Genomic DNA, 26,931 nt, shown 5'->3' with positions numbered 1-26,931 from the left:
GCAATGCCAGTGTAAGAGCCTTTGAATGAACTCCTTAGAGCAGCCCGTATATTGGGACTCTAATAACCAATGATTATATTTCCCATTCTGTATATAATTCATTCATAAATACGCAAAAGTCAAGGCACAGGCACAAGCACGTTCAATGTCGGCAGCACAGTGGCGCGCACGTGGCGTCCGTGAAGCAAAAAACAGAAAAAAAAAAAACAAAAAAAAACATCACTAACCGCCCTCAGTCTCTCAAAGGCGTTAAAGACGGCCAACGATTGGTTTTCAGAAACACAAGACAACATCTGTAGCATTGGGCGCCAAGAATATTTCCCAAACAAAGCGAGACGAAATTTCCCAGTGTTCGCTTGCCCAAAGAGAGCGCGATGAGAGAATGGCAAGTAAATGCCGAGCGACGTAAATGCTAACGCTTTGACGGCGACGTCGGCATCGGCATCGGCTACTGCAGCGCCAGTGGCAGCGGCAGAGGTTGCCTTTCACTGGCTTTTCAGACTCAATGGACCAGTTTGGAAAATTCGCACTGTCAGTTTGTTTTAAAATTTTGCCGCGTTGCGTTCGCTTGCGAAGCGGCTGAGAGAATTTTTTCAAAAATAATTGCGCGCGAAATGTGAATTCGTTTTGTGAACCTATTTTGAGTGACATCTGTAACAAAAATAAACACAATTGTTAAACGTTGTAAGTTATTCACTGTGCTCTAAGCTTAAAGTACTATGGCAACACTTACGCCTGAATAATTTAGCCAAATTTAAATACTTTGCTATGAGATAAAAACAAAAATACAAATAAATGCATGAAAGTCATAGCTGAAACTTGTGAGAGGTTTTTATGAATGCTGATTTCAGTTTGAGTTTCAAGTGAAAAACATAAACAAAAATAAAAACAAATACAAAAGTAAAAAAAAAATAAATGTAAAACAAATGGAGCGCATTCATTGCAGGGGCTTAGCAGTTGAGTCACTCTGCAATTTGGTTAAATAAATGCAAATATATATTAGCAACACTTTAGTATATTTGACTGGATTTATCAATCGGATTGAGTAACAATATTTAAATCTAATAAATCTATTAGCACAAAGCTTAAAGAAAACTAAACATTAAGATATGTTTTCTTCAATAAAATATATATAATCTGTGACGTCCTAATAAAGTTTGACTAAATACGATTCGACTTCTCCTAGAAGAAGAGGTTTGTGCATGAGAAACATCGTGGATAATTTTGTTTTCAAATCAGGTGAGATAAAGTTATATTTTATTGAGTTTTAAGTTTTTATATATTTCAATCGACGTATACTTAATATTTTCTATTATAATATTGTGCTCTAAATTCCCATTTTCTAGCAGATTAGTCACCTCTAACATCATTGATCAGAGTCTATATATAATGTGAGCAAATTGAATTGAAACTAAACACAAATTAACAAATTGAAGTCGTACATTGATCACTTCTTGAATTTCGCTGAACAGTGAACGGGGAACGTCGATGTAAACGCTTTGGCAACAAATAATTAACAAGTGGATTGTGTTTAGTCTCAAATTCAATGGGCGACACGTGCCCAGGTTGTTAATCAAGCTACAGCAAAATAATAACTCAACAATAGAAATGGAAAACAGGCATCATTTGCCAATGAAAATTAATTAAAAAACAGCAGCATGTGTGCGCTCATATACATATATATACATGCTTATGTATGTGTGTGTGTGTGTGTTTGTATACAAATAAAAAGCAAATGATATAAAAAATCCATGCTGATGTAAATAAGGTGTTCCGGAAGGAAGCCAGCGGAAATCAGAGCAACGCCTGCATAAAATGAACTTCGTTGTGTCCTTCACTCGTCCCGCCGGTTCGCAATGCTCTTCCAGACTGCCGCTGATTACGTAATTACATGAATGTTAATTTTTTTTATTTAGCTTGCTTTGTTTTGCCAGTGGCAGACGCATATATCAGCAGAGTCACGAACAATTAAGGAAGGCAAACATCACATAAAATAATGAGCGAAGTTTTGTCCGAAGTGCAGCAGAAAGAGACACGAATACCTGGCTAACAGTATTTGTGTAGCAGGTGCGTGTTGGAGACATTTATGTGGTACGACTGCAGGCAAATATTTTCGTAATTAATAGAGAAAGTTAAAGTTGATTGTTGGCAAGGTTATTTGCCCAAAGGTAGTTTAAGTCAAATGTCCGCCCAAAACGCAGCTCACACTCCGGCAGCGAAAGCACATGTCAGACGGAGATTTATGACCAAAAACAAAAAACGGAGACCAAAACCCCAAGGGCTACCTTTGAAATGGTCTCGCACCTTTTCATAAGACTTGAGGTTTTTGGGGCTTCCCCTGAGTCGTATATCCTTAAAAGCCCTGTCAGGAAATTAAACTATTAAGCTTTCTTGATGTACATAAAGTTTTAATGTCATCCGAAAAGGTGTCTGGGAAATTATGTTCCGCTATCTGGGCCAGTTTCACCTGTCATTAAGAGGAGAAGCGAACCATTTACTTTTACCTTTACCTCGACTCGGCCATAGACCAATTTCGCTGATAAGTGAATCCAGTAAAAGTAAAAGTTTAGTGGCAAATCAACATAAAATCCTGTTGATTACCTCAAGTTTTCCAGAAGAACAGCTAAGCTATTTCAGTGCTGTCAGCAACACGCAGAGAAATTACAACAGTTTGTGCCACAAGTGTTAACAGCATCAGATGAAAATCGATATGTCATCTGCGGTCAGGATTGAAGCACGCACAACATTTGCTCAAAACTTATCTGGAATTTTTGGTTTTTCAATTATTATTTGCTTTATTTCTCGAATAGGATTCCAAGTAGCTTGACAATTTACTTTGATTGATCTAAGTATAGAACAGTTAAAGGTTGTTGGTTTAGACAATGGTAAAGACCATTTACAATGAACTTTTATTTCATAAATAAATATGAATATTTATCTAAATATTTGTTTAGGATTTCATAAATAAATATGAATATTTATCTAATTGTTTGTTTAGGAAAACTCTTCATATAGTATCTAGTTTATATGCACGATTTCAGGCAGAAATAAAATTTAAATTTCAATTTCTCAATCACAATTAAAAAGCTCAAGAGAACATAATTTGTGTACTAAAATTAGAAATGTTTTTATATAAAATTGCTGAAAAATTACTTAAAACATGACGTAGGCAAAAGTGTTATATATTATGAAAGAGTAAGAACGTATACTTAATTTTTTATTTTGTTCTGTCGAGAGGCTCTTAGAAAACATATTGAGCATTCGTGTAGAGTTAATTAAAGTGAACGCACTTAATATTTTATTCGTACCTAAGACAATAAAATTGTTGGCATATTTTGACCATCCAATCATCGTTGTGCCAAGTGTTGCGTGCAATAGGCAAAATGTAAATAAGCGAAAGCATTTATCATGGCTCCCATTCAATTATTTTTATTTATAGGCTACATATGTAGATTTATGTACAAACTATACACACTTATACCAATGTAGCCATATATATTCAACATCAATTGTAAGTGCGCCTTGGGCCTGATTGCATTAGATTTAATTCCAGAAGACGTCTGCCAGCGGGCACCATAATCGTTATCGCCCTAATGTAAGCTGGTCAGTAATAGAATTTAGGAGCATTGCCTCGACTTGATGCTGCTCACTATCTAAATTGAAGTTGAGCCAATCGAAATCAAAAAATGCGTAAACAGTAGAAAAACTAAAATGAAAAACAAACACACGAAAGCAAAGCAAACAAAAAAATGCTAAAGTTTATAGACGGCAACAATCTGTTGTGCCTTCTCATCGATTGTGGCAATAAATCGACTGAGCAATTGACAGCCGAACGAGAAGTCAAACTGTTGCGATTATATACAAAACTAAACTAATTCTTATCGAAACTAAATTTAATTTTCTATGTACATCAAAGATATATTAAATTTAAAATATTTTCTAAACGCAAAAATTCCTCTGACAAACTATAGTAATTTCGTTTAATTGGCTTTAAGTTCTGCATAAATAATTCCTTCGCAATTATTGGTAAGATTTTTACTTAGCTCAAACATCTGAAGATTTCGATGACTGGAGCTATCGATATGGACAATCCATAAATATTTATTATTATTTTCAATAGTACTCAGCTAATTGAGCACGACAAGCACACACACAGAAAACACGCCCCCTCAGTCAGCATTGAAGTTGGCTGTCGTGACTTACAATGAGGATTTCGTAAATATGTTTTCCATGATGTTTTCTCATTCTCAGTTGGCCGTGTTTATCGGGCCACTTGACGCACAGAGAAACATCTTCGCCTGTCCACTGCGCGGCCAGTCGATTCTATATCTCACGTAGAGCTGCTCGTATATTCATGTTTATTTAAATTTATATATTTTTGCTCAATTACTGAAGCTAATCTTGTTGTTGTTGTTGTTGGTGTTACTATGCGTAGAGTGGCCGTCGCAACGGCCACCAAACATTTGTTTTCATTTTTTGCCTGTGCAAATATGCAAAATGATTGACAGCACAATTAAGATGCCGGCACTGAGCTCATAGGTAATGCAATATTTAAATAAACAGCGGGTTGCAGCGGGGCCACGTGCCAGCTGCAGCCATATAAGGCTTTGAAATTTCTAAGCACATGCAGATCATAAGCATAATAATACCATTTATTGTTATTCAGATACTTTTATAAAGTTCCATAAGTAACGATAACAAATACAATTACTGCTTTATCAGATGTCTTTAGTAAGCATGTGAACGCTGGAGCTAAATCAAACCGTCGACTGCCTCGAGTCAATGGCCAACCATATTGGTCAACCTATAGAGAAGGTCAGCTTGGTTCAAGTTAGTTTATGAAATATAAAATTTAGTTTTTCCGTTTTTTTCAACTCTTCATACTAGTGAATAAATCATTTATGTAAAAAGAGATGTAGAGATGCTCGAGATGTTCGAGATGCTTTTTAGCGGCACAAAACCAATATTATAAAGAATATTTTTTTAAAATATATAAATTAATAAATTATGAAGTAAATACATTTGTAATAATGTATGACTTATACTTTATTATTATTATTTATTAGATAAAATATACTAACGATATGCGATATATTGTTATATATAATAGTTTGTCGCTTGAGTAATTGGAACGTAAAACTTCGTTAATTAAATAGCTTATGACAAGCTAATTGCCCCATTTACTATTTTAATTTATTTCATTTTGATTTGTTTCAAGTATAATTTATGAATGAACTTAGATATTACAATACAATCATTTATCAAAAGACTTATATTTTTATTTATTACATTCCTGCTTTTACTTGATAGTTTCTTTGCTGGCGACGAAAGGCTCCCATCTAGGCTAAATATTTGTGTGCATACTGTTTTGCTTGGCCCTTGGTGTTGTTCTTGTTAGCCTTGGCTGATTGCCAGCACACAAAATGAACAAGGGCAAAAAGAAAAATATAACGCAAGTGAAAAAACGGAACATATACACGTGCCGATTTATACAAGTTTTTTCGGTCATACCCGGCGTATACGCAATGTCGCTTGTTATAACCGTTTGTTATCAAACAATGAATTTACTTCTCGTGACATAGCTGACGCTCTGAATTCGAAATAGTTGACTTTATTAAAGATATAAGGCAATTAAGTTCTAGTCACATAAGTTTTTTATACTCGTTAAGAACTTGAATTCGTCTGACATAGATAAAACAATTATATATACCAAAGTTGAACTTAATAGATAGATATGGAATATAGAAGATAAATAGACAAACGGGCAGTGCAAAAAGCTAATATATTCTAGTTATGTCTTTATATAGAAGTTCAATTTAGCTTTCGTTAGGCTTTCTCGTCTCTATAATCATTAAATGAAATGAAAGTTGACACTTTAACCTTTAATTTCCAGTCAATATTTTCTATGTTGACTGCATTTTTATTTCTACCAAAGCCAAATTTGAAAATTTGTGACAAGGCTACTCATCTAAGTAGGGCAGGTGATGAAACCACATACATATATATAACATATACATATACATATATACAGCGAACATTGGAAAACTTGTTGATAATTATGCAAAATTGAATGCATCAATTACGCGAGACAAATCAAAGCTGTCAGCCTTTAGCATTTCAATATGAATTGGCCAAGATCCGCCCTGGCCCCGCAACCAGTCGAGGTTGTGTGCATTCGGCTGTAGTCAAATCGCCAATGATAAAATCTAACTCTACGTGCAACTAAAGAAGGAAAATAAATCCAACTTTAATTTAACATTTCATATGCTGAGACTTATGAAGTAAAGTTCAACTCATATATAAGTTCCCATCTGATTGTTATTAAATTAAATTAAAAAGTATTGTGGGGACAATGGCCCCCTACAATTGATTAGCAGGAACTGAATTTGTATTGTGATTTGCATACAATAATGAGGAGCAGGAAACTAAAATTCTTTCTCTGCCCATTCAATTGTATATTATGATATATGCGATGCACAATTTATGGCACAGGGTATCACAGCGATAACATATTTGCATGCTAAAAGTTTTCAGTTCATTGCACGTTGCACTTTAATTCATTTGGAATATTTCGTAAAACAAATATATTGCACTGTTGACAAAAAGTTTAGCTATTATATTTGTATAACCTATGTAACTGGTGCAGTGTTGTGATATAACTTAATAAAAGCATACTTATATTATATAACAAAGGGCATCTGATGATGATGATGATGATGACCTATGCTCATTTGTTTAGTTATTAACAAGTCTGTCGACGACTGCTCTCTTAGGAACTCTAACTTGCAAGGACTAAAGATGAAAAAATGTCTGCCAAACTAAGATGAGGAAAAAAATATTTGAATATGTTTGTACTTTTAAGGATTTCAAATATGTATAAATATATAAAAAATATTAACATTCTGTTAGCAAAGTTTACGCTTTGTCAATGCATTTTAAAAATCATGTGTCCGTTTGTTCATTTATATTTTGCTTTTTCAGTCTGCTGGCTGAAATATTTATTGAAGTAGCAAACTAAAGAGACATCAATCAGGTTGAACTTGAAACTTAAGATAACGTGTCCCTGTTAACTTACGACCTTCCCTTAGAGCTGCATGCATATCTCAATATACAAAGAAAGAATGAAATAGGTATCCTCACATCTTATGTATACTACACTAACTATTATTATATTATATTTTAGATGGCTTCAGAGCAGCGCTCCTAAAGCAGTCGAGTTAATATGAAAATTTGTGCTAGGCAGCAACACGATAGCAGCACGTCCACAGGCAGCAACAGCAAAAAGAACAACGAAAGAAATTACCAAGAGTAAAAAACGAAAATTTATCGATGCTCACTTCCGCAAACAGCCGCAAAAGCAACAACAATAACAACAACAGCAGGAAGTAATGTGCTTAAGCAATAGCTGTGAACAACATACAAAAAAGTGACGTTCCCAGTTGACGCCGCAGCTGAGATACCCTTTAGAAAACATTTCCTTATATGAAAATTGAGTTTTCCTAAAGATTACTGATTGTTGTTTTTTTTGAATGAGTTTTGACCTTCTTAAACTTTGAAAGTTTATCTTTATTAACCTAGTAAATGCCAGGTAAATATAAACAATGAACTGAGCTGTATGTTGCATGATACATAACACAGTTGGCATACAACATAAATGAAACATCTACAAAGGCAAACATTTATAAAACACTTTTGGTCATTTCTCTTCATTAACTGCATGCCGAAATAGCCGGAGAACAGGCCAAGCAAGAGCGCAAAGTGTTTTCTAGTCCGCCGTCGTAGGCTCAGCTGCGCCCTACCCCCTTTTCTCCTTCTCTAGTTTACCTATTCGGAATTGCGGCAAGCTTCCGCTTGCCTCGTGGGCGCTGCTTAATGAAGTTTTCTCAGAAATTTCTCGCCAGTTGGACTGTCGGACATTGCATAATTGATGAGGCCTGGCGAAACGATGACACTTTAGACAAATCACAGCGCCTGGACCAGCTCCATTTAAGTCGTATGTCAGTTGTTATTGTAGTCTACGCCGACACGTTCTTTATTAATAATTCGCAATAATTTCTTGGGCCAAGTAAAGTGTTAATGCTGATGAGTTTAGGCTTCATGTTACGGCGGCCAAATGAGCAGCGATTTATTTGTATAATTGAAGCAGAAGCTGTAGCTTAGGGGCGATACTCCCTGGCGAGGACGCCGCACACAGCAACATGGCAACATGTTGTAAGCTCGCGCAGCAACTAGTTAAACATGGCCATAAAATGTTGACAACGTGCTGTTGGTTAAGCCACTGAAATTTAAGTCAAGCGCCACGATGCAGCGCACCGTTAATATTTAATTGCATAATTAACCGCAAATTAAGGCACACATGGCTGACGACAACAACAACAGTAACAGTAACAACAACAAACAATCGCAATGTCAACACAGTTGGGCAACAGCAGTTTGTGATATCAATGCAAATAAAACGAATTAAAAGCGCAACAATTGATCTCCTTAGTCATGGCTAGCTCATGCATAGCATGTGCCGTATTGGAACGAGTGTGTAAAGTGTGTCTCGTATTCCACTTGATCAGCTGCCGCAGTAACTAAAAATAGTTTTGCTTCGTAGCGGAAACTAACAAAAACAAGTAGAGTATAGTTGTTGAGAGTAGTCGACTAGTACATATTCTATATTAGTATATAAGTTCAATTGAAATAAGTCAAATCAGTATTAACCGTTATTACAGGCATAGCTATTCATGGCTGTTCTCATATGAAATACATTAAATAAACTATAACACATTAAACTATAACACATCACATACAGGGTCTGCACTATCATATAGATATATCTAATTCATTAGCTTCAACCTCAATTAAAATATATATATATATATATATATATATAAGCAAACTTCATCTAAAAAACAGCACACTCCGTCGCCATGTCTCACCGAAAACGGGGTATATAAATAAAAGCTAAACTATCAACAAATATTGGGTTCCAACAAATATTATTTTACCAGTTTTCCAAATTTTTTTTCTTTTGTAGTTTCCCATTGTTGCATTGTTGCTGTCGCTGGCCGGTGTTTTCATTCCGCTCGTTTGCTATGCCTGCCGTTTGGCCATAAAGTGAGCTTTGCAGCTAAGGCGATGATACTCAAACGAGTATATTGGTTTTGTGCATTATACGTATTGCTGTTTGCTCGTGGCTGAGTATCTATTCATGTAGGATTATTCGCCTCTATTGAAGTTTCAGATGCTTTAAATTTAAAGCGTATGAGAACGTGTATTTCGCTTGGTTAAAAAATGTTCAGTTGACTGACTACAGGGAGCGTTCTGAATTGAGAGAGAAACAAGACATTCCAATATGACTTTATGACCAAATGAAAAAAGTTAATAATATTAATACCTTTTACTGCTTTTAGATTGATAGTGCTAATTGCTAATTAAAGCCCTTTTATGAGCGACTCACTGACTTAAAGAGGTCCATCCATTGCGTGCGCAAATGCTATAAAATTCTAGTCAACTTTTGAAATCGATATAAAAATTTATATTTCTACTTTTTAGTCTTTCAAGTTACATTCGTAATATTTATTATAATTAATTAATATGAATATATAACCTTTTAAAGTTATAATTTAAGTCTTCACTAGCGCAACAAATCACTACAGATTGTATAGGAAAATGTTATACATTTTCAAAGAATTTTTTAGAGCTCAGAGTATTTGTCAGTCAGGCACTTCCAATTGGAAAACTCTTATTTGTTTAAGCACTGCACACGCTTGAACAAGCTATTTTCAATTTACATATTTAGCTTTTTTACCAATCGTTCGATAAATTTGATTGGCCAACTCAAATTTAGGGGAATCATCAGATTTCAGATGAAATCAGAAGTGCGATATGCATAACGATAATTCAGTGCAAAATGCCTTCAGAATTCAGCAACCCAGTGAAGTGTAGATAACTTCTAATGTAATTTAAGTAACTTCAGTTCCGAACTTTCTTGTCTTAATTAATGGGAATCTTTAAGAGAGTAAACAGGATATTTTCAAGGGCAGCGTAGGAAAGTACCAAAAAAGTTTATGAAAACTTAGTTTGCGACCTTGGCTGGGTAACGTTTCTAATGAGAGTATGTAAGTAGACACCGTCTCAAGCCAGAATCATTGAGATAATGAGTGAAGAAGCTCTGTGAGGCATAAATAAAATGCTTACGGAGTTTCCTAGTTCGAGTTATGCACTCAAGTAGAAAATACAGTGGAATATGCTCGTGGCTGGGTAATTGAATCGAAGCTATATAATATCTCTTAAACAGAGAGGCAGAAAAGTGCTTAATTATATCAGCACAGAGCCGCAGTTATACTTTACTATTTCATATTCAACACAGCCGGGAGCTCCAAAAATAATGATGTTTCCATCGCTCTGTGTGTCCTGCAGAATATAAGCCATTTGGAAACAATCAAACAAAAGGTGCGCAGGCAGCTGCCAGGTGGCGGTAATAAAGTCACTGCTGCTTACCTTGCCGACTCATTAAGCGGCCAGCATGCCAGTGCACACAACACCCACGCACACACACAGGAAAAGCCACGTGTATAGAAACTGTGACAAGTGGATGATGCGACGGACTTTAAGTTGCAATGACATCATTAAAGCTTTGGACCAGCTGTCGCCGGAGAGGGCATGACGAGGGTCGCGGAAGGAGAGGTCTTTCAAATTAAGCCATTAAAGTACTGTCAGGGCGAGTGCATTATATGCTCGTATGACGACCCCGACATCTACTTATGTTTGGAGCAGCTGCCATAGGCAGTGACTGAAGTCGAGTGTTACTTGTCCACTTAACGCGCCCTGTCATCGAGCTGACACCAGGTGGCCAGCGATAACACCTGGCCGCGCTTGCTTTCCTGCTTGCTACATATCCAATCAAAATTTCATTGCCTTCCAAACCACACGGCACCTAACCAAATTGTTAATTATAGCAGCGCTGTGGCTTAAAAATATTGCTGCAAATTTAAGCGACTAACACACCAAACTTGTAATGCTCCAACATAATTGAACTACAAAAACATTTAAATATGGCTCAAATTCCACTTTTGATTGAAATTTACAAGAATTTTGCTGGCTAAAATCCATTTATTATTGTGGAAAAAAAAAACAGGAAATAAATTAAAATTATTTTTATTCGATGTGCTTCAATATAAAATGCTATTCAGGCACTTTTCGCTTTTATATTTTTAATCCGCGTTTCGATTAACACTATTTATATAATTATATTGTAAAGATATTAAATCATAAAAAAACAACATAAATTAATTAATGAGTATATGAATATATTGATATGAATAATGTATTTCATTTAATTTTGTTCACGAAGCAAACTTCAGTCGCTAGCATTTTGCCAATTTTATATTCATTAAATATTAGACGGTAGACTTTTTATTTTTTGAATAATTATTAAATTAAATCAATTTAGCACATATAAAATTTTAGTATTTAATATGAATTCACAAAGTATAGTTTTTAAACAATTTGCAAAGGTAAATGGAATATTTAAGTTTGAATATGTGAGGAGCAGCTTCAATTTGAACACAAATCCTGCTTAAGGGTTTTACCCTTCATATTTTGTAGTGGCTCTTTAGGAAAAGCTTTTGCGATAGTTTCATTGAGCGATTCGAACAGACCGAAAGAGATTTGTGTGTATTTGTGGGAATTATGTTGAGGAAACTTGGCTATTCTGGATACCATTTTCAGGATACGCCCTTTCGCAGTTTGTATATATGGCAAAGGGAACCAAATGCAACCCATTTATTTTCATTTTGGCAACGCAAAAATATTTCATTTCACCAAGCGCCAAATTTCAAATAGCGGTTGGGTTGCATGTGTGTGTGTGAGTGTGTGCGTGTGTATGAGTGCATGCTTGTTGACGTTGTTGTGGTTGTGACCGAACCCCGTACCCGAACCACTCTAAAACTGCCTTTGTTGCGGTTGATTGGGCAAATCACTTGCATACAAAATGCGCTTTTTGGCTGCAGTCCTGCGGGTGATGCCACCCACATGACGCACGCCGGAATAGTTTCAGAAAATAAATTTCTGTTCAAAAAATTGTGCAACAATATTTCGCCTGTAGTTTACACACATGTGAAAGTTGAAAGTGCTGCGACAAACTTTAAACATAATTTAAGTTAACTAAATAAATGGAGGAAGGCCTCACCGCTGCGTCAGTGGGAAGCAGCAGTGGCAGCGGCAGCGGTTGCCAAATTTACATAAATCTTGAACGTGGTGCATTTTTAATTAAGCCTTTGTGCTGCTAGTCACAAATTGTGCTCTCAAGGACATGTTAGGGGAGGTGTGAGCTCATTATCGACCAAAGGGTCAAACAGGCCTGATATTTCCAAGCCGTCAATGCAAACAAAAAGCGTTTTAGGCGCGTGGCAGCCCCTGGCAACTAGCGACTAGCGACTAGCGACTAGCGACTTGCAACTGGGGACTAACGAATGGCTAAAGCTGACAGTTGCAGTTAATGATACACAAAAGCCATACTCATTCAGTGGCAGCTGCGCTTTTGTGCCGCTGCCATTCACATCGCACTGCCGATGGAAATCTACAACGATGACGCGGCAGTCCATTGAGCGCCGATGTCAGGCCACCATGGCAGCGACTATTGACAGCAGCGAACAAAAATGAAAACATATTTAAAACGAGAAATGGCCAGTCAACTAAAGCCCAGCATCAAATACCCTTGCGGACGAGCTCTCTAAAAAGCATCTCATGTGGCAGTTGCACGCTCTTACAACAGTTGCATAGAATTACAAATTCAAATTCAAATGAATTTCGCTATTTTACATTATTTTCGTATCATAGTTAAAAGTAATTGGCTACCACAACTAGGCTGATAACTAGAATGCCCTTGTGTCAGTGTGCATCTATGCAAATATACATTTCCGTGGCATTTACATTTGCATTCTCGATGGCTAATTAAGCAATACTGTGAATGTTCTGTGGTTTCTGCAATAAAGCATGTCAGAGGCAATTTGTAAAGCGTTTATTTGCAATTAATTAAAAAGGATTCAGCAGAGGAACGTGAAGGGTAAAACTATCCAAATTCAGCTAAATAAGTGAATATAGTTCATAAATTTAGATTTAGATCACAGATTCAAATTAATTTAGTATACTTAAACTAGTCTCCTTTATACATATTTTTACAGCAGAAGTAACAATTGAGAGAGCAGCAACAAAGGCACAAGCTTAACGAGTTGCTGTTGTTAAGCACGCCACACAGCTTTAGAATGAAATGGAGATGCAAGGTGAGGCTGGTCATAGACCAACAAAAGAAGCAGCAGCGACACCGACACCTGAAGCGCCAACAGGCGAAACAAGTACTACGACAACATTCACAACTAAGCCGCACGAGTTCAATTGTCGTGTGGCACAAACGGCACAGCCCGAGCGCTGGCAGCCGTTCATTAGCTGCGAGGCGACACAGAGCGGCAGCAACAATTCCTACAACAACAGCACCAGCAGCAACACAACATTCCATTGCACATTGCAGGGCTTCGATAGAAACGATGATAACGCCTTTTATGCCTGCAGTACTGTATTCGAAGAGTCCGAGGCAGAGGCATCCGTATTAAAGCCTTGCATACTAGAGACGCAACTTTTGAAGCCGCAACACGAGGCGTATGCGCAATTCGAACTGGAAATCAATGGGGCCGTTAGTGATAATGTGAGTGATACGTTTAGTTTTAGTAGCAACTGCAATCGGCAGCTGCTTCTATGTGAGTCCATGGAGGAGGACCTGTTGTGCCAACTTCAGCTAGAGCCGGATACTGTGAGCCCCACAGCCCCACAGACAGCCACGAGCTGGCTGAACTATAACATTGAACTGGGCGACAGCCTGTGGTCTTGGCTGAACTTCAGCGAAATGGTGGACAATGTCAGTGTTGGCACTGGCAACGAAAGTGCCAGCAATTCAACGACTAGCTTGGACATGATACTCTCTAATTACACGCTGTCCGACACAACACTGGGCACAACAACAGCAACAACAACGGCAGCCGACATTGTCATATCGAGGAGTTTCCTTGACTACTCGCCACATGGCTACGATTGGCTGTTTTTTTTCGTCGTCTTTTTCATATTTGCCGGCGGCTTGGGCAATATACTCGTCTGCCTGGCCGTCGCCCTCGATCGCAAGTTGCAAAATGTCACCAACTATTTCCTCTTCTCGCTGGCCATAGCCGATCTGCTCGTCAGCTTGTTTGTCATGCCCATGGGCGCGATTCCAGCATTTTTGGGTAAGTGCTAAACGATATCGGCTATTAATAACCAAGAATCGGACTATAGTTTTGGAAACTGTTTTGACGAGCTCAAAGCAAAGCTGACCTTCATCTAGTCAGGCTCAAAAAAGCTTAAGGAGAGATAGGCATAAGTGAATGTATGAGAGGAAGAGACTGTATAGAAGAGCTGATCAGAATTCAGCTGACGATCTTTCGATAAAATAAATAAGTTTTATTTTTTACTTATTCTTAAATATTCAAATATCTGAAGAGCGTTACATGCTAAAATTTCAAGTTAAGCACATCGAAAAGCTTTGCAAAAGTACAGTCTGATTCTTAGTTACTAACTTTTATTAGTCTATATTAAAAATCCAGGCAATTTCTGCCTGAATTTCAAGTATTCACGAATCACATTTCATATTGAGCTAATTGAACTAAATCTCTTTTAGTAGCTTTAAGAATAAATGGATTTTTGTAAATAAATTTCACTTTCATTCGCCCGAACACATTTTCTGTTTTATTTGTTGCTGATATATATTATATAAATATTTATTTTATTATTTTACTTATGCGAAATTTCCAAAAATTTGTTAAAAGCTTAGATAAATCATTTGATGAGTAGTCAGGCAAAAATGGGAGTAAAATAAATATTGTTGACCTTTTAATACAAATATTAAAATTTTAAAATAGTTATTAGAGGCAGCTTTTCTTTTCTAATTCCAATAAAACCTGACACATTGCCAGTGAATATGCAAACGGCTTATGTAATACGATAATATTTGAATTTGCGCTTGCCTAATTTACATGTGCCACAGATAAGGAATATCTGCCCGAGCTCAACGTAGCATGAACAGATCAAACGCATAATGGGCGCACATGATGCCAACACAGCCCCACAGGCAAAACCTCATTGCCAGTTGCCACCGCACCACAAAGTAGACACAACCTGCTATATATGTTTAGTGGGTAGCGCCCAACCAGCCACAATAACCAAATACATTAGCGAATTTCATTTTATTATAAGCACATTTGTTGCTCCAGCTACCAGTTGTCATTTAATTCAGTCTCTACTTTTTAGTGTTCTTTAAATGATTTTGTGAATTTATGTTTTAAGCACTGATGTAAAATAAAAGTAGCAAACTTACTGTCTATTTAAGCAGCTAATTGAGCTCTAGTTATCATTTTTTCTGTAGTCTGGTTTGGTTTGCAAATACGTCTTCTTGGTAATGAAGTACCTCTTAAGATCGTATAAAAATAGATAAACAACTCAGCTGAATCTACAGCGTGTCTAACCCTGATTACTAAGACAGCAATTCGATTTGCTCTCAATAGACTAAAATACAGCTTTCAAATAGTACAGCTTGTTTCCAAATACATGAAGATATATAAAGTAACTATCTTGAACACAGCCTTGTCGATAGCCAGGCAAGTAAGTTACATTAGGAGCATCTTAGTTGCTCTTGATGGCATTCACTTTAAGTTTAAGCTTTTTAGCACTCACTTCTTGAGTCCAAGTTAATCCTTGGCATATTTTCCTTAATTGCGCGTTGCGTGTTTGGCGCTTTAATTTGTGGCATTATTTGCTTTGGTGTTTGTTGATTTTTGGTTGGCACTGTGGCCGTGCCACGGCTTGCTTTATTCAACAGTTTTCTACAACTGCTGCAATTGCGAATTTCCCATTGTGGCACTTACTTTTGAGACGGCTACGCAGCTGATGCTTCGCTTGCTGCTGCTACAGAGGGCAAGGTCTTTGTTTTCACGCTCAAGTTGTTTGCAGACGACGACAGCAAGCGCAAAACTAAATGCAGCTCGCTGCCTTAAATGTTGTTTCAACCCGCAACATGCTGCCAGGCTAACAATTATGGTGAAAACTGCATCACGAAACGTTAAATGTTTGGTTAACTTTAACTTAAGTTAAGCCAAAAAACAGCCCGCTTTTATGTCTGTTTCGATCAAAGGAAACGACTCGCTCAAAAACTAATAAATCTATTGATAAAAAAGTTTATAAATAAAAAATTTGCTGCCATTCAGCTCATTGATGGTTATCAGCTTACAGCCATAACAGATGCAGCCAGACTGTCGTAGAGCTTTACAATGCACGGTCTTTGATGTCATACTTATGCCTGGCATATAAATATGATTTATTGCAAGCGAAACTTTCATTTAAATGAAATAGCTCAATTTTATGAAAGTTATAAACTGGTTTGCCTGTAAAAGTAGGGTTCGAACCAATACACGTAGGATATTCAAAATATTTTTGTATAAGCATTCGCTTCCTTTAAGTATACGAAACCTTTTCATTTCTTTAAATTTACCTAAAAATTTAAAAGTAATTTAATAAAAGCAAAAGCTGTAGCTAAAAAATGTGCCAACTTAATTCAGAGTAGATTCGTACAATTAACTAAAGCTGTGCTACGCTCTGCGTTACCTACTTATTTCAGACACTTGAGTCTGAGCTTAGGACAGCATGTCGCATACGTAATAAATACATTTTCAGCACTTGATGCTTTTTTATACATATATATATATTGCTGTGAGTGTTTATGTGTATGCGTATGTGTGTTTAAGTGACAAGCATATAAAAACTAAATGCGACATGTGGGTCCGGATCCGCTCTCTCATCGTCGCTTCGCTCTGGTGTGTTCGAGTGTGTGTTAAGCGCGCTGAGTGGCCGTGTCTGTGTCTGTGCTCGTCTGTTTCATTGTCTGTGTGTGTCCTACAATTAGCAAGCTGAAGCCCACGCATCGCGTCTAATGACATGTACGGACAAGAAAAACAACACATTCGGGCGCAATTTGTACTAATTAATGCAGAATTTGCCATCGGGCATTGGGCATTAGCTAAATACAAAGCCCAAAACTAACTAACTGCACAAATGCCAGACTAAACGAGTAGAAAAGTGGAAAAGTGAGCACAGGAATTCAGTTTGCATCTGTTTTTTCCCCTGAGTACGACGACTTTGAGACTCTAATTACGGTAGCTGAAATTATCTGTGTATGTATCAGACCTCAAAATCACACAGTACTAATCCGACTGCCAACAAGTTAGCATTCTCCACTGCTCAAAGGAGAAATCCAATCTATGCACCTAGAGAAACAGATATAGATGTCTAACACAAACAGCACTAAGCAATTGCTTTTCATTTAATGGTTTTACGTCGCTCAATATTCTTGCTGTCTTTGCTTTCTTTTCATTTTTCATTTGGCTTTCACTTCTTTCATTTATTCATTCCTATTTCAATTAACTCTGATTTGCATGTGCTTTCATTAGCAGTCGATGGAGCAGCTCCCATCGCATCTACCTGGCCCATTTGGAATGCTTTTTATCCTTTATCGTTCATTCCAGGCTACTGGCCACTTGGCTTCACCTGGTGCAACATCTACGTTACCTGCGATGTGCTCGCCTGCTCCTCGAGCATATTGCACATGTGCTTCATCAGTCTGGGCAGGTACATGGGCATACGTAATCCACTGGGCTCGCGACATCGTTCCACAAAGCGTCTGGCTGGCATCAAGATTGCCATTGTCTGGGCCATGGCCATGGTTGTGTCCAGCTCAATAACGGTGCTGGGTAAGACCTATTGCCAGCCGAATTCAATGTGCTTTAATGAGTGCCGATTCTTATTAATTTCAGGCCTGGTCAATGAGAAGAACATAATGCCCCACCCAAATGTGTGTGTGATTAACAATCGCGCCTTCTTTGTCTTCGGCTCGCTGGTGGCGTTCTACATACCAATGCTGATGATGGTCTCGACATACGCACTCACCATACCGCTGCTGCGCAAGAAGGCGCGCTTTGCCGCCGAGCATCCGGAGAGCGAACTGTTCCGTCGGTAAGTGGATTGAAAACTTTGATATTCGCTTTCGCACGACAGCACTGAACACACAAGTAAATGCAATTAGTCCGCACGATTGGCTTCGGGGCACAGATTTGTGCCACCTTTGACTCGACACCAATAGTCGATGGCCAATAGTCAGTAACTGCAATTGGATTTATCTGTCAATCAATACCAATAAATTATTTGCAAGTGAAAATGGTTTTCAACGAGATCCTCCTGCACTCCAAACAACTGTCACCACTAGTTACCACGTGGGGGCAACCAGCTGGGCATATGCGGCGTGTGAGTAATTGAATCTAAAACTTAATTCACACTGCTCTGGTGTGAACGGGGTTTTGCCTTCGTCAATGCTACCCAGAGCGAGATGCAGCTCCAGAGAAAAGACATTTATAATAAATATTCATTTACGCTCGCAGCGAAATCAATTAGGACAAGCCGCAAACGGGAGCTGAAGCAGAACAATACGTGTTTGCTTAATGAGTCGTCACGTTAAGGACGTGAACTCTGAATTATTCCTGTCTCCATTAAAGCAAGCGACTTACTTTCAGCTCCTCTACAATCTATTCATAAATAATATTTTTCAGCTTTATTTTATATCATGCCAAACAGAAAATACAAGATCTTCAACAGTTTTCTATTGAAGGTCACTCTATCGATTATAAAAAAAGTTTCTTTCATCGAGAACTTGACACTTTTTATGATTATCTAATACATTTACTCTGCGACTGCCAATCAGAGCAACGTCAAGGGAAGGAAATTAGCTTTATGTCAATAGGAGCAAAGCAGCGCAATCAACTCATAGAATATTCATCAGTTCCATTCCTCTTTGCTCCTAACCCACTCTATTTGAATAGGCTGGGAGGCCGTTTCACAATACGCCCACAGCACGGCCAGCAACAGATGCAGATGCACAGCAGTTTCAGCAGCAATAATTACAGCAACAACAAGAGTGTGGCAATGGGTGACAGCAATCGCAATATTAACAATGTGGGCGTGGGCGTGGGACAAGCAAGGACAAGGTGCACCAGTTCAGGGGGCGCCGGCAGCAATATTGAGTGCTCAGATCGGCCATTGATGCAGCAGCGAGCAACCAGCAATCGAGGCGTCGCCAGCGTCAGCTTTCGCAATGTGGTCAATGGAGGCGGCTGTGATGGGAGCAGCAGCAGCAACAGCGGAAATGTGAATAATATGGGACGCACTAACTTCCGACTTGCTGGCAGTGGCATCTTACGGCAATCGTCTACCCCACCACAAACCACAAACATCTCGTCCACATCTTTCTCGGCGCATGGCAGCTCCCAGGCGAACAGCTTCTGGCGGAAGCGCGCTGGCAATCCCTATCTCATGGACAGGTAAGCTGGCCCACTCAAAATTTTCATTAGCTGCACTGTTTGCCAACCACTTGCCCTTCAATCTGCATTCAAATGGCTCAAACGACCACAAATTGCATCAGGTTTAATTAAATTGTCAGATATGAAAAGCAAATTGAGTGTCTGGTCCAGCTCTGGATACTTGAAATTCGTCAGTTCGAGCTGAGACTAAACAGAAGCTAACCGAGAGCTGTAGAACTGACCGGAACAGGTTTTAGATTGGCTTTTTGATTGACATCTGAAAACGAGCAAATAAAGATTTGCACGTTAGAAAAAAGGACTTAAAGTATTACTAACTTAAGATGAATAGCTTTATGGATAGCTAATTTAAAGTCTTCAAATGTATCTAGATCCCCTTGCCAGGCAGTCCATGAAATTGGTGTCACAATCTACCTGAATGCTCATTAGCAGAGATGGCAATCGTCAATGACTAAACATAACCCGCAGGATGACTCTTGACATTTGTACCTTTTCTAGTAAGTCTCACCTTTTGGCAAATTGTGTCAAAATCATGGAGCTGAGGAGTCGAGCTGAGTTGCGACTGGCAGACATTTATTATCAGCTGAGCATACAAGCTTTTAAATTTATTACATTTGTTTACACGGCTCCACACTGCCAGCAAATAACTTTTCAGACTACTTTCTAAGAAATTTGCATAATTTACATTGTAAGTGCAAAGCGTTTTGGCTTCACTTTGCCTCTGGTTCAAGCTGAATGCGAGGCTGAGACAAATAACAAAAACAAATTGAGTTTTATTTGGCTTTGCCTTCCGCCCCAGCACTTCGCCGGCCCCAGCCAAATAGTTGCCTTTTTCTTGTGAATACATTGTCAATGCGCTAGAGAAAGGGAATTTCAACTTTGTCATGAACTAAGTAACAGCTAAGGTATAAGCATTCTTGATAAGTGTAAGCCACAAAGAGTACTTAAAGCCGGTCTAAAATTCTGCATCGGATAACTATATCATTGTGACATACAGTAGATCAGTTGCAATAAGTTTCTTGAAGGCAATTTAGACCAAAAGTGTGGAATGTCTACGTATAGAGCATTTAGGTCTCGACGTGTCTAGGCTTAGGCATTCATGAATTTTTTATTTTGTGTTTTTTATCGGCAACAAGTTTTGGGCAAGCGCTTCTGAAAAGGATTTTCATTTGTTTGCCTTTGCTTCAAATAAAGTAAACATGGATTTAGAATGCTTTAAAGGGGCCTCGATTATTAGGCAAAGTAACATCTAATCGACTTCTTCGGAACAACACCTAATTTTAAAAGCCTCTTCTCTATAACTGCTAAATATAGCTGATTCTGATTTTATTTCCTTTATTTAATTTTTGGAACTTTGGTTAATTTACGGAGAAATTTCATTCCACAATAAAATATATGTGAGCATAGTCTTAAAATATAAATATTATTTTAGATTTTATTGTTTTATATATATTTTTGCCAAATATATTTGTTTATTAATATTTATCTCAAGCTCAGAGCGAGCCACATAAATACTTTTGGTATTGCAAACAAATATTTTGCTTAATTTGTTTATAAAGTTCTATGTTGATCCGTTAATTCGGCGTAACGCCTGGAGCAGAGCGAAACAATCAATTACGCATCTTTTTGCAATTAAATGCACATTCAAGTGTCACACAACATGGCGAATACATAATTTGCTTGCAAGCACTTGCAACGCGCCATAAACATAAATCACTCATGCGTCATGTGCTGCAGCACCAAAAACACAAAAACACAAAAACACGAATCTGCTTGTCGGTCTGTGGGCTACTTGCCACATTGTTGTGCGAAGAAGAAGAGAAGGAGATGTCGCTGCTGCTGCTGCGGCAACAATAAATAGCGCATAAAATGGCAAGGGAAACCGCAAAGAGGACAACCACAACCACAGCCACAGCACGAGATGACGCTGTTGGTGTAAGTTCTCAGACGTCGACTGGCGACTATGTTGCCGACGGTTAGCTAGGAAAGGTTCCTGCCTTCTCTCGGCATCCAGACTGCCACCGAAATTGCAAATGTCATTGCTATTTGCTGCAGCATTCGTGCTATTGTTGTTGCTGTTTGCACTTTTTCTTGCATTAATGCAAAGGCGCAAAATTCGCAAAATTTTAGCATAACCAGCAGGAAAAGCTGCAGCAAGTCAAAGTCACGCCATGACTTAAGCACGCCCAACAAAAGCACACAATAGGGGAATATACGACTGTCAATGCCCTGCCCAAAAACTAATTCCCTTACAAACGTGTGACTAAGAAGAGAGTAAAGCTTTATCTTCGACTGATAAGTTAATAAATATGATTTTAGACAACAAATTTTAATAGCTAAAAAGTGATTCGTTATTCACTTAGTTATAGAAACAGGAAGCAGATACTGCTTCTTCATGTCGTTTGTTATTACAAGGTCAGCTTGGAGGCGTTACATATTTGCTGGCAAAGCTTGAATGCCCTGAGAAGAGAGTATTGGGAATAATGCTAGCTCAGCAAAATGTCACGTATATGCGCTTTGCTGCGGATTTGCGCCGTACAAGTTGACGAATAAATATATATGAATTTCTAATGAGACAGGCCCGAAAAGTTGCCTCTCTGCCTGCCCAGGTAGGAAGAAAAATAAGAAAGAAACTTTACTATTTCCCATTTACTTGCAAATTATTAGTTGAGCATTTGACGCCGCTTGGGCGACCATTCAGACATGCTGCTTGTCGAAAGCCAAAAATTGAAAAACTTTTTATTTTATTTGCCGTACTGCAACAGTCGCAAAGAGCTTCCGAATATTTGCCAACTGCCAACTGCCAAATGCCAACTGGCAGGGGAACACGAGGCTACACAAGCAACACAACAAGTTGGCAATGAATTTAATTTCAACTGACAATAATATCCATGGTCAACTCTTAATATTTCACAACTTCTACTCAGTATGGTGCCTAGGGCACTTAGCTGCAAACCCATTAAACTCATCTACATACAAGAAGTTTCCTCTCTTGAAATTTATAGAGTGTGAATGAGTGAAATGTGTAACATGAATATTATTCAACCTTTACTTGTGTGCTCTAAAAGGCATTTTAAGCTTACTTTGAATAAATTTGTAAGTCAGGGATAAAGTCATTTCAAACAAAGCTCTGCAGAGCTGCCTACGAATTGCCTAATCGTCGATCAACGTGATCTATTATTGAAAGTGGCAATTCAGGCTAGGTTGAGCTGAGTCCTGCTTCAAGCATATATATGTATATGTATATATGCAGAAAAAGAAGAGAGAATATTGGAATATACTTCAACTTGAGATATTTTTTTGACACATATGTGAGGTGCTCTCCTATAGCACACACAGATCAAGACTGTTTCAAAATGTTATTAAGCTTTGTCATATTTACGTATATTCTATTAAAATTGATACCAAGCTTAAGTTATTTAAGCATATCTCCAACTCTGTGGTAACAGCGCTTTTTGCACAACTAATCGTTACTCCAAGGAACGACACAGATTTACATTTCTTATCAACTGAAAACATTCCTTTTACAAATAATCGTCCTAACCTCCGTATGTAATTGGAGCATAGCTCACAAGTGTTTTTCTCTTCTGCCCATACTCGATTGTTGTATTTATTTAGGATGGTCGCAATGCTCTCTTGCAGTCCACTTGAAGATAAAGGCGTCAACATTGAAGATAAAGAGACTTGAATGATTTGGCCGTTAAGACCATGTTTCATCCATGAATCATCTCCATTGAGTCAATTTTTCAAAGTACTCTACCTTATGCATATATAATTTTAATTATATTCTTGTTATTCTGCCGACATCTTCAATATCTTCGTAAAAACTTAAAGCCAATTCAATAATTTAATCAGTAAAAGCATAAATTTGAAAGACTTTAGATTTCGATAAGCAACACAAGAAATTATTAGGAGTCCTGTTTATCTCTTATATGCTAAATTGAAGGCTGAGGTAATTCATTTCGTTAAACTGCCACAAGTAAATGAGCTCCTGTTCAAGCCAGGCACAAGAATCTCACATCAAAAAAGCTTGGGAAATGCCTGGCAAAATTTTATTAAAATACAATTTTATAAACTGTTGCGCCCAGCGCCCATCTAATATCAAATACTCGTTGCTGCAAGGCAGCAGGCAAATACTATTTAAATACGCGAAGTGGCTTTTACTTACTACCCCAAACCATTTGACAGTCATCCGAATCGACGGGCCTCGGTGCGCGGCAGCGTCTCGCAGCCACAATTGGGTTACGCAACGAATGGAAACGGCAATGGAGGTGGCGGAGGCAATGTAACTGGCGGAGCAACAGTTGCGACAACCAGCTGCATAAGTGGTGGAGGCGCTGGCGATGGAGGCCCAAACAGAATGAACATAGCCACCGTTCAGGCACAAGGTGGTGGCACTGGCAACGGTAATGACAATCAGCAGCAGGTGACGACAACGACGATGGGCCAAACACGAGCGACAGGTGTGCGACGCCACAAGCTGCTCCCCTTCAAGCTACCTTTCAATCGTGTTGCCACGCCTACGCTCAACTTGAGGTAAGTGCGGGTTGTCCAAATAATTCAATTTTCAAAGTGGTTTCTTCCTCCAGATTTCTGAACAATCGCGCCAAGCGCAACAGTCTCTCGGCAAACGCAGTGGCAACGGAGCAAAAGGCAACCAAGGTCCTGGGCCTGGTCTTCTTCACTTTCGTCCTGTGCTGGTCGCCGTTCTTTATACTGAACATCATATTTGCCGCCTGTCCCGAATGCCAGGTGCCCGAGCACGTGGTCAACACCTGCCTCTGGTTGGGCTACGTTTCCTCAACGATCAACCCGATTATTTATACCATCTTCAATCGGACATTTCGTGCCGCATTCATTCGTCTCCTAAAATGCAACTGCGAACGGTAAGCGCTAAGGCCATAGAAAATTGTATAATTTATTTATTTTCATTTGTTGTTTTGGCAATGCAATTTATTGGTCTGCGGCTAGCTACCCACTGAAAACATTGCATTTATTCTCCCTTGTTCAGGCAATTGATGTGCAACGTGACGTATGATTGATTTTTTGCGAATGAAATTAAATGCGATTTGTTGCAGGAACTACGAATGTGTGAAACAAAATAGAGATTAGTATTGCACTGACAAAAAATGGGAGCCAATTATATAATAAATAAACTGCAATTGCACTAATATTAAGATAAAGAAAAAATATATAGAAGCAAAGTAGGGAAACTCCTTTCACAAACACTATTTAGTTTTGTCTATTCAATTTCATTTGTTCTCATCAAACGTCGGTGGTTATTATAGTTTTTCCCAGCAGCCAATAAAATAACAGCTCTAATAGAAAGTTTGCCACGTTGCCAACTGTAGCAACAATAGAATTTATTTCCTGAAAAAAATAACTTTGCGACCGGCTTGCAGAATTTTGTTTCACAATTTGTTACTGTTGAATAGCGAATTATATTATATATACATATATTTACAGATTCTGTGAACTAAACGGAAACTTTTATTTTATATTTCCTTTTTTTACCTCTTTGCATCTGTGCACATCAAAAGCAACAAAGCGAGTTCCTATTTACTGATAATATTATTATAAACGGCGCTAGAATTTCATGTCTGGCATACGGGCGCTATGATTTGCCAACTTTAGCAAACGTTTTAGAAAAAAAATTCAAGTAAATACAAGGAAAACTTGTTAACGACGTTTTAACTTTCACAAGACGCGGGCAACATTTTAACAAGAAAAAGTTCCGATTGATTAACGAACTTTAACGGTATGTCATTATAAAAACATAAAAGAACGCACTAGTCAGCAGTGCTCGACTAGCTTATGCCCTACAACACCATTCGAGGCGAGTCTTCAATTGAGGGTAGGACATATTTAATTCTACTTGAATAGCCTAGACGAATATAATTTAGTTTATTACTACTCCTCAAGTTCTCACCAAATATTGAATCTTTGTCAATGTTTTCGCAACTTGCGAAACAGAAAGAGCTGAATAGATAGATAAGCTAGTATATTTTATATATATATTTGTATATGTTGCCTCGTATGTAACATACATTTGCACAAAGGCAATATGTCCAGCTCAGACATTTTCGGGGTATCAAAAGCTTTGGCCATGAATTGTGTAAATGGAAAATTTGCATATTTTCCAACCAATATAAGTTTTACTCAAGTGTTTACATGAACTTGGTAGATAATGAAGTAGAAGGAAAACTTTAATATTTTTCAATTCACATTTCATTGCAGCTCGGGCCGCCCGTTACGCTATCGCTCCGTGACCGAAGGGCGCAGCGCCTTGAGTCTGTGCGCACCATCGGCCCTGCCGCTGGCCATCTCGTTCCAGGGGCCACCACTAATGACGCCATCCACGACAAATGCGACGCCGCTGAGTGAGTTCCGGAGCAGTTATACAATCAGCGATGACGAACGCTGAGCACAGCGTTCAGTCAGTCAAACACGAATTTATGGGCTCCGTTGGCACGAAAAAGCAGGTAAACGAGGCAAACTTTAAATAAATAGACGCTAGGACGCATTGGCGACGCACTCAATAGCCAGACACACTTACTGTGCAAACTTCAAAATGTACTTTGAGCTGACAACCAAATGAAATCAGGATATAACTACAGGGTGATTCATTCCAACTCAAACAGAAATCAAAGCAGACTATGAAGCCGGACGAAACTATTGAACCGAAACAGGTAGTCAAATTGCAAATACAGGGTGACTCATTCGAAATCAACTCAATTGATGACAAGCTGAATTCCATTCAGAGCAACACGACGATTACCATGAACTACAGGGTGTTTCATTCAAAATCAAATCAAGTATTATAATGAAACATAAAATCAATTATGAATTACCAGATGAATCTCTAAAAATCAAACTAAACCATATAAATACAGTCGGTAACTAATATTGAGTGTATCAACTTTAATCAAAAATAAAGTTAATAAAAAGGATGCAACTAGAGACAGTATCAATAGCCGGATAAATATATTGCGCAAGCAAATCTAAACTACGTTGAATAATTCAAAATATAGTGTAAATGTCTAATTAGAGGATTAGAGCAACGGCTAACGATGGCCACAAAAAATATTCAAACTTTAAATTAAGCATAACATCAAATATAAACTACAGGGAGATTCATTCAACCAAAAAATAAAATATGTGGCAACTGTACCTATACACAGCAAGAGCAAAATAAAAAGGAGGAGTCGAAATCGATAAGCCAGTTCGTCTGGCAAACTTCAAGCTGAACTATCCAAAATAGACACCAGCTGAGCCACTCAAACGAAAGCTAAATGTTATTATGAGCGGTTCCACTGTACCTATAAGAAAAGAAACTATTTAGTAAACTCTATCATATCATCAGCCAACGTAAGGAAGAGCGAGACATTGTGCGTATTAATTAGGTTCAACTGTACCTGTCATATTTCACGCTATTATATTGTAGCCATGTGTCAACTGTACTTACTATCTTAGCATTTTAGGAGCATAAATCACATATATA

The 26,931-nt window shown here is 38.1% G+C and overlaps 1 protein-coding gene across 4 annotated transcripts; it reads left to right on the top strand.

Annotated features, from left to right (window-relative positions):
• The first annotated feature begins 551 nt into the window (after window positions 1-551).
• On the top strand, window positions 552-26,931 carry LOC111599574 (5-hydroxytryptamine receptor 2B). Of its 4 annotated transcripts, XM_030224973.1 has the most exons (9): window positions 552-684; window positions 1,187-1,239; window positions 13,173-14,261; window positions 17,589-17,813; window positions 17,877-18,075; window positions 18,936-19,433; window positions 23,619-23,966; window positions 24,020-24,316; window positions 25,668-26,931. In XM_030224973.1, exons 3-9 carry the CDS (start codon window positions 13,259-13,261, stop codon window positions 25,852-25,854), a joined length of 2,757 nt encoding a protein of 918 aa, XP_030080833.1. In that variant the 5' UTR covers window positions 552-684; window positions 1,187-1,239; window positions 13,173-13,258; the 3' UTR covers window positions 25,855-26,931. The 4 variants fall into 4 exon arrangements, with proteins under 4 accessions (XP_030080833.1, XP_023171015.2, XP_023171014.2 ...); XM_023315247.2 differs by lacking the exon at window positions 1,187-1,239; XM_023315246.2 differs by lacking the exon at window positions 552-684 and having other exon boundaries at window positions 997-1,239.

The sequence above is a fragment of the Drosophila hydei genome, unplaced genomic scaffold, assembly GCF_003285905.1.
Source record: "Drosophila hydei strain 15085-1641.00,03,60 unplaced genomic scaffold, DhydRS2 tig00008121-arrow-pilon, whole genome shotgun sequence".
Taxonomy (NCBI): Eukaryota; Metazoa; Arthropoda; class Insecta; order Diptera; family Drosophilidae; genus Drosophila; species Drosophila hydei.
The sequence above is the reverse complement of the archived record's forward strand: the minus strand, read 5'-3'. Positions and strand labels throughout refer to the sequence as shown.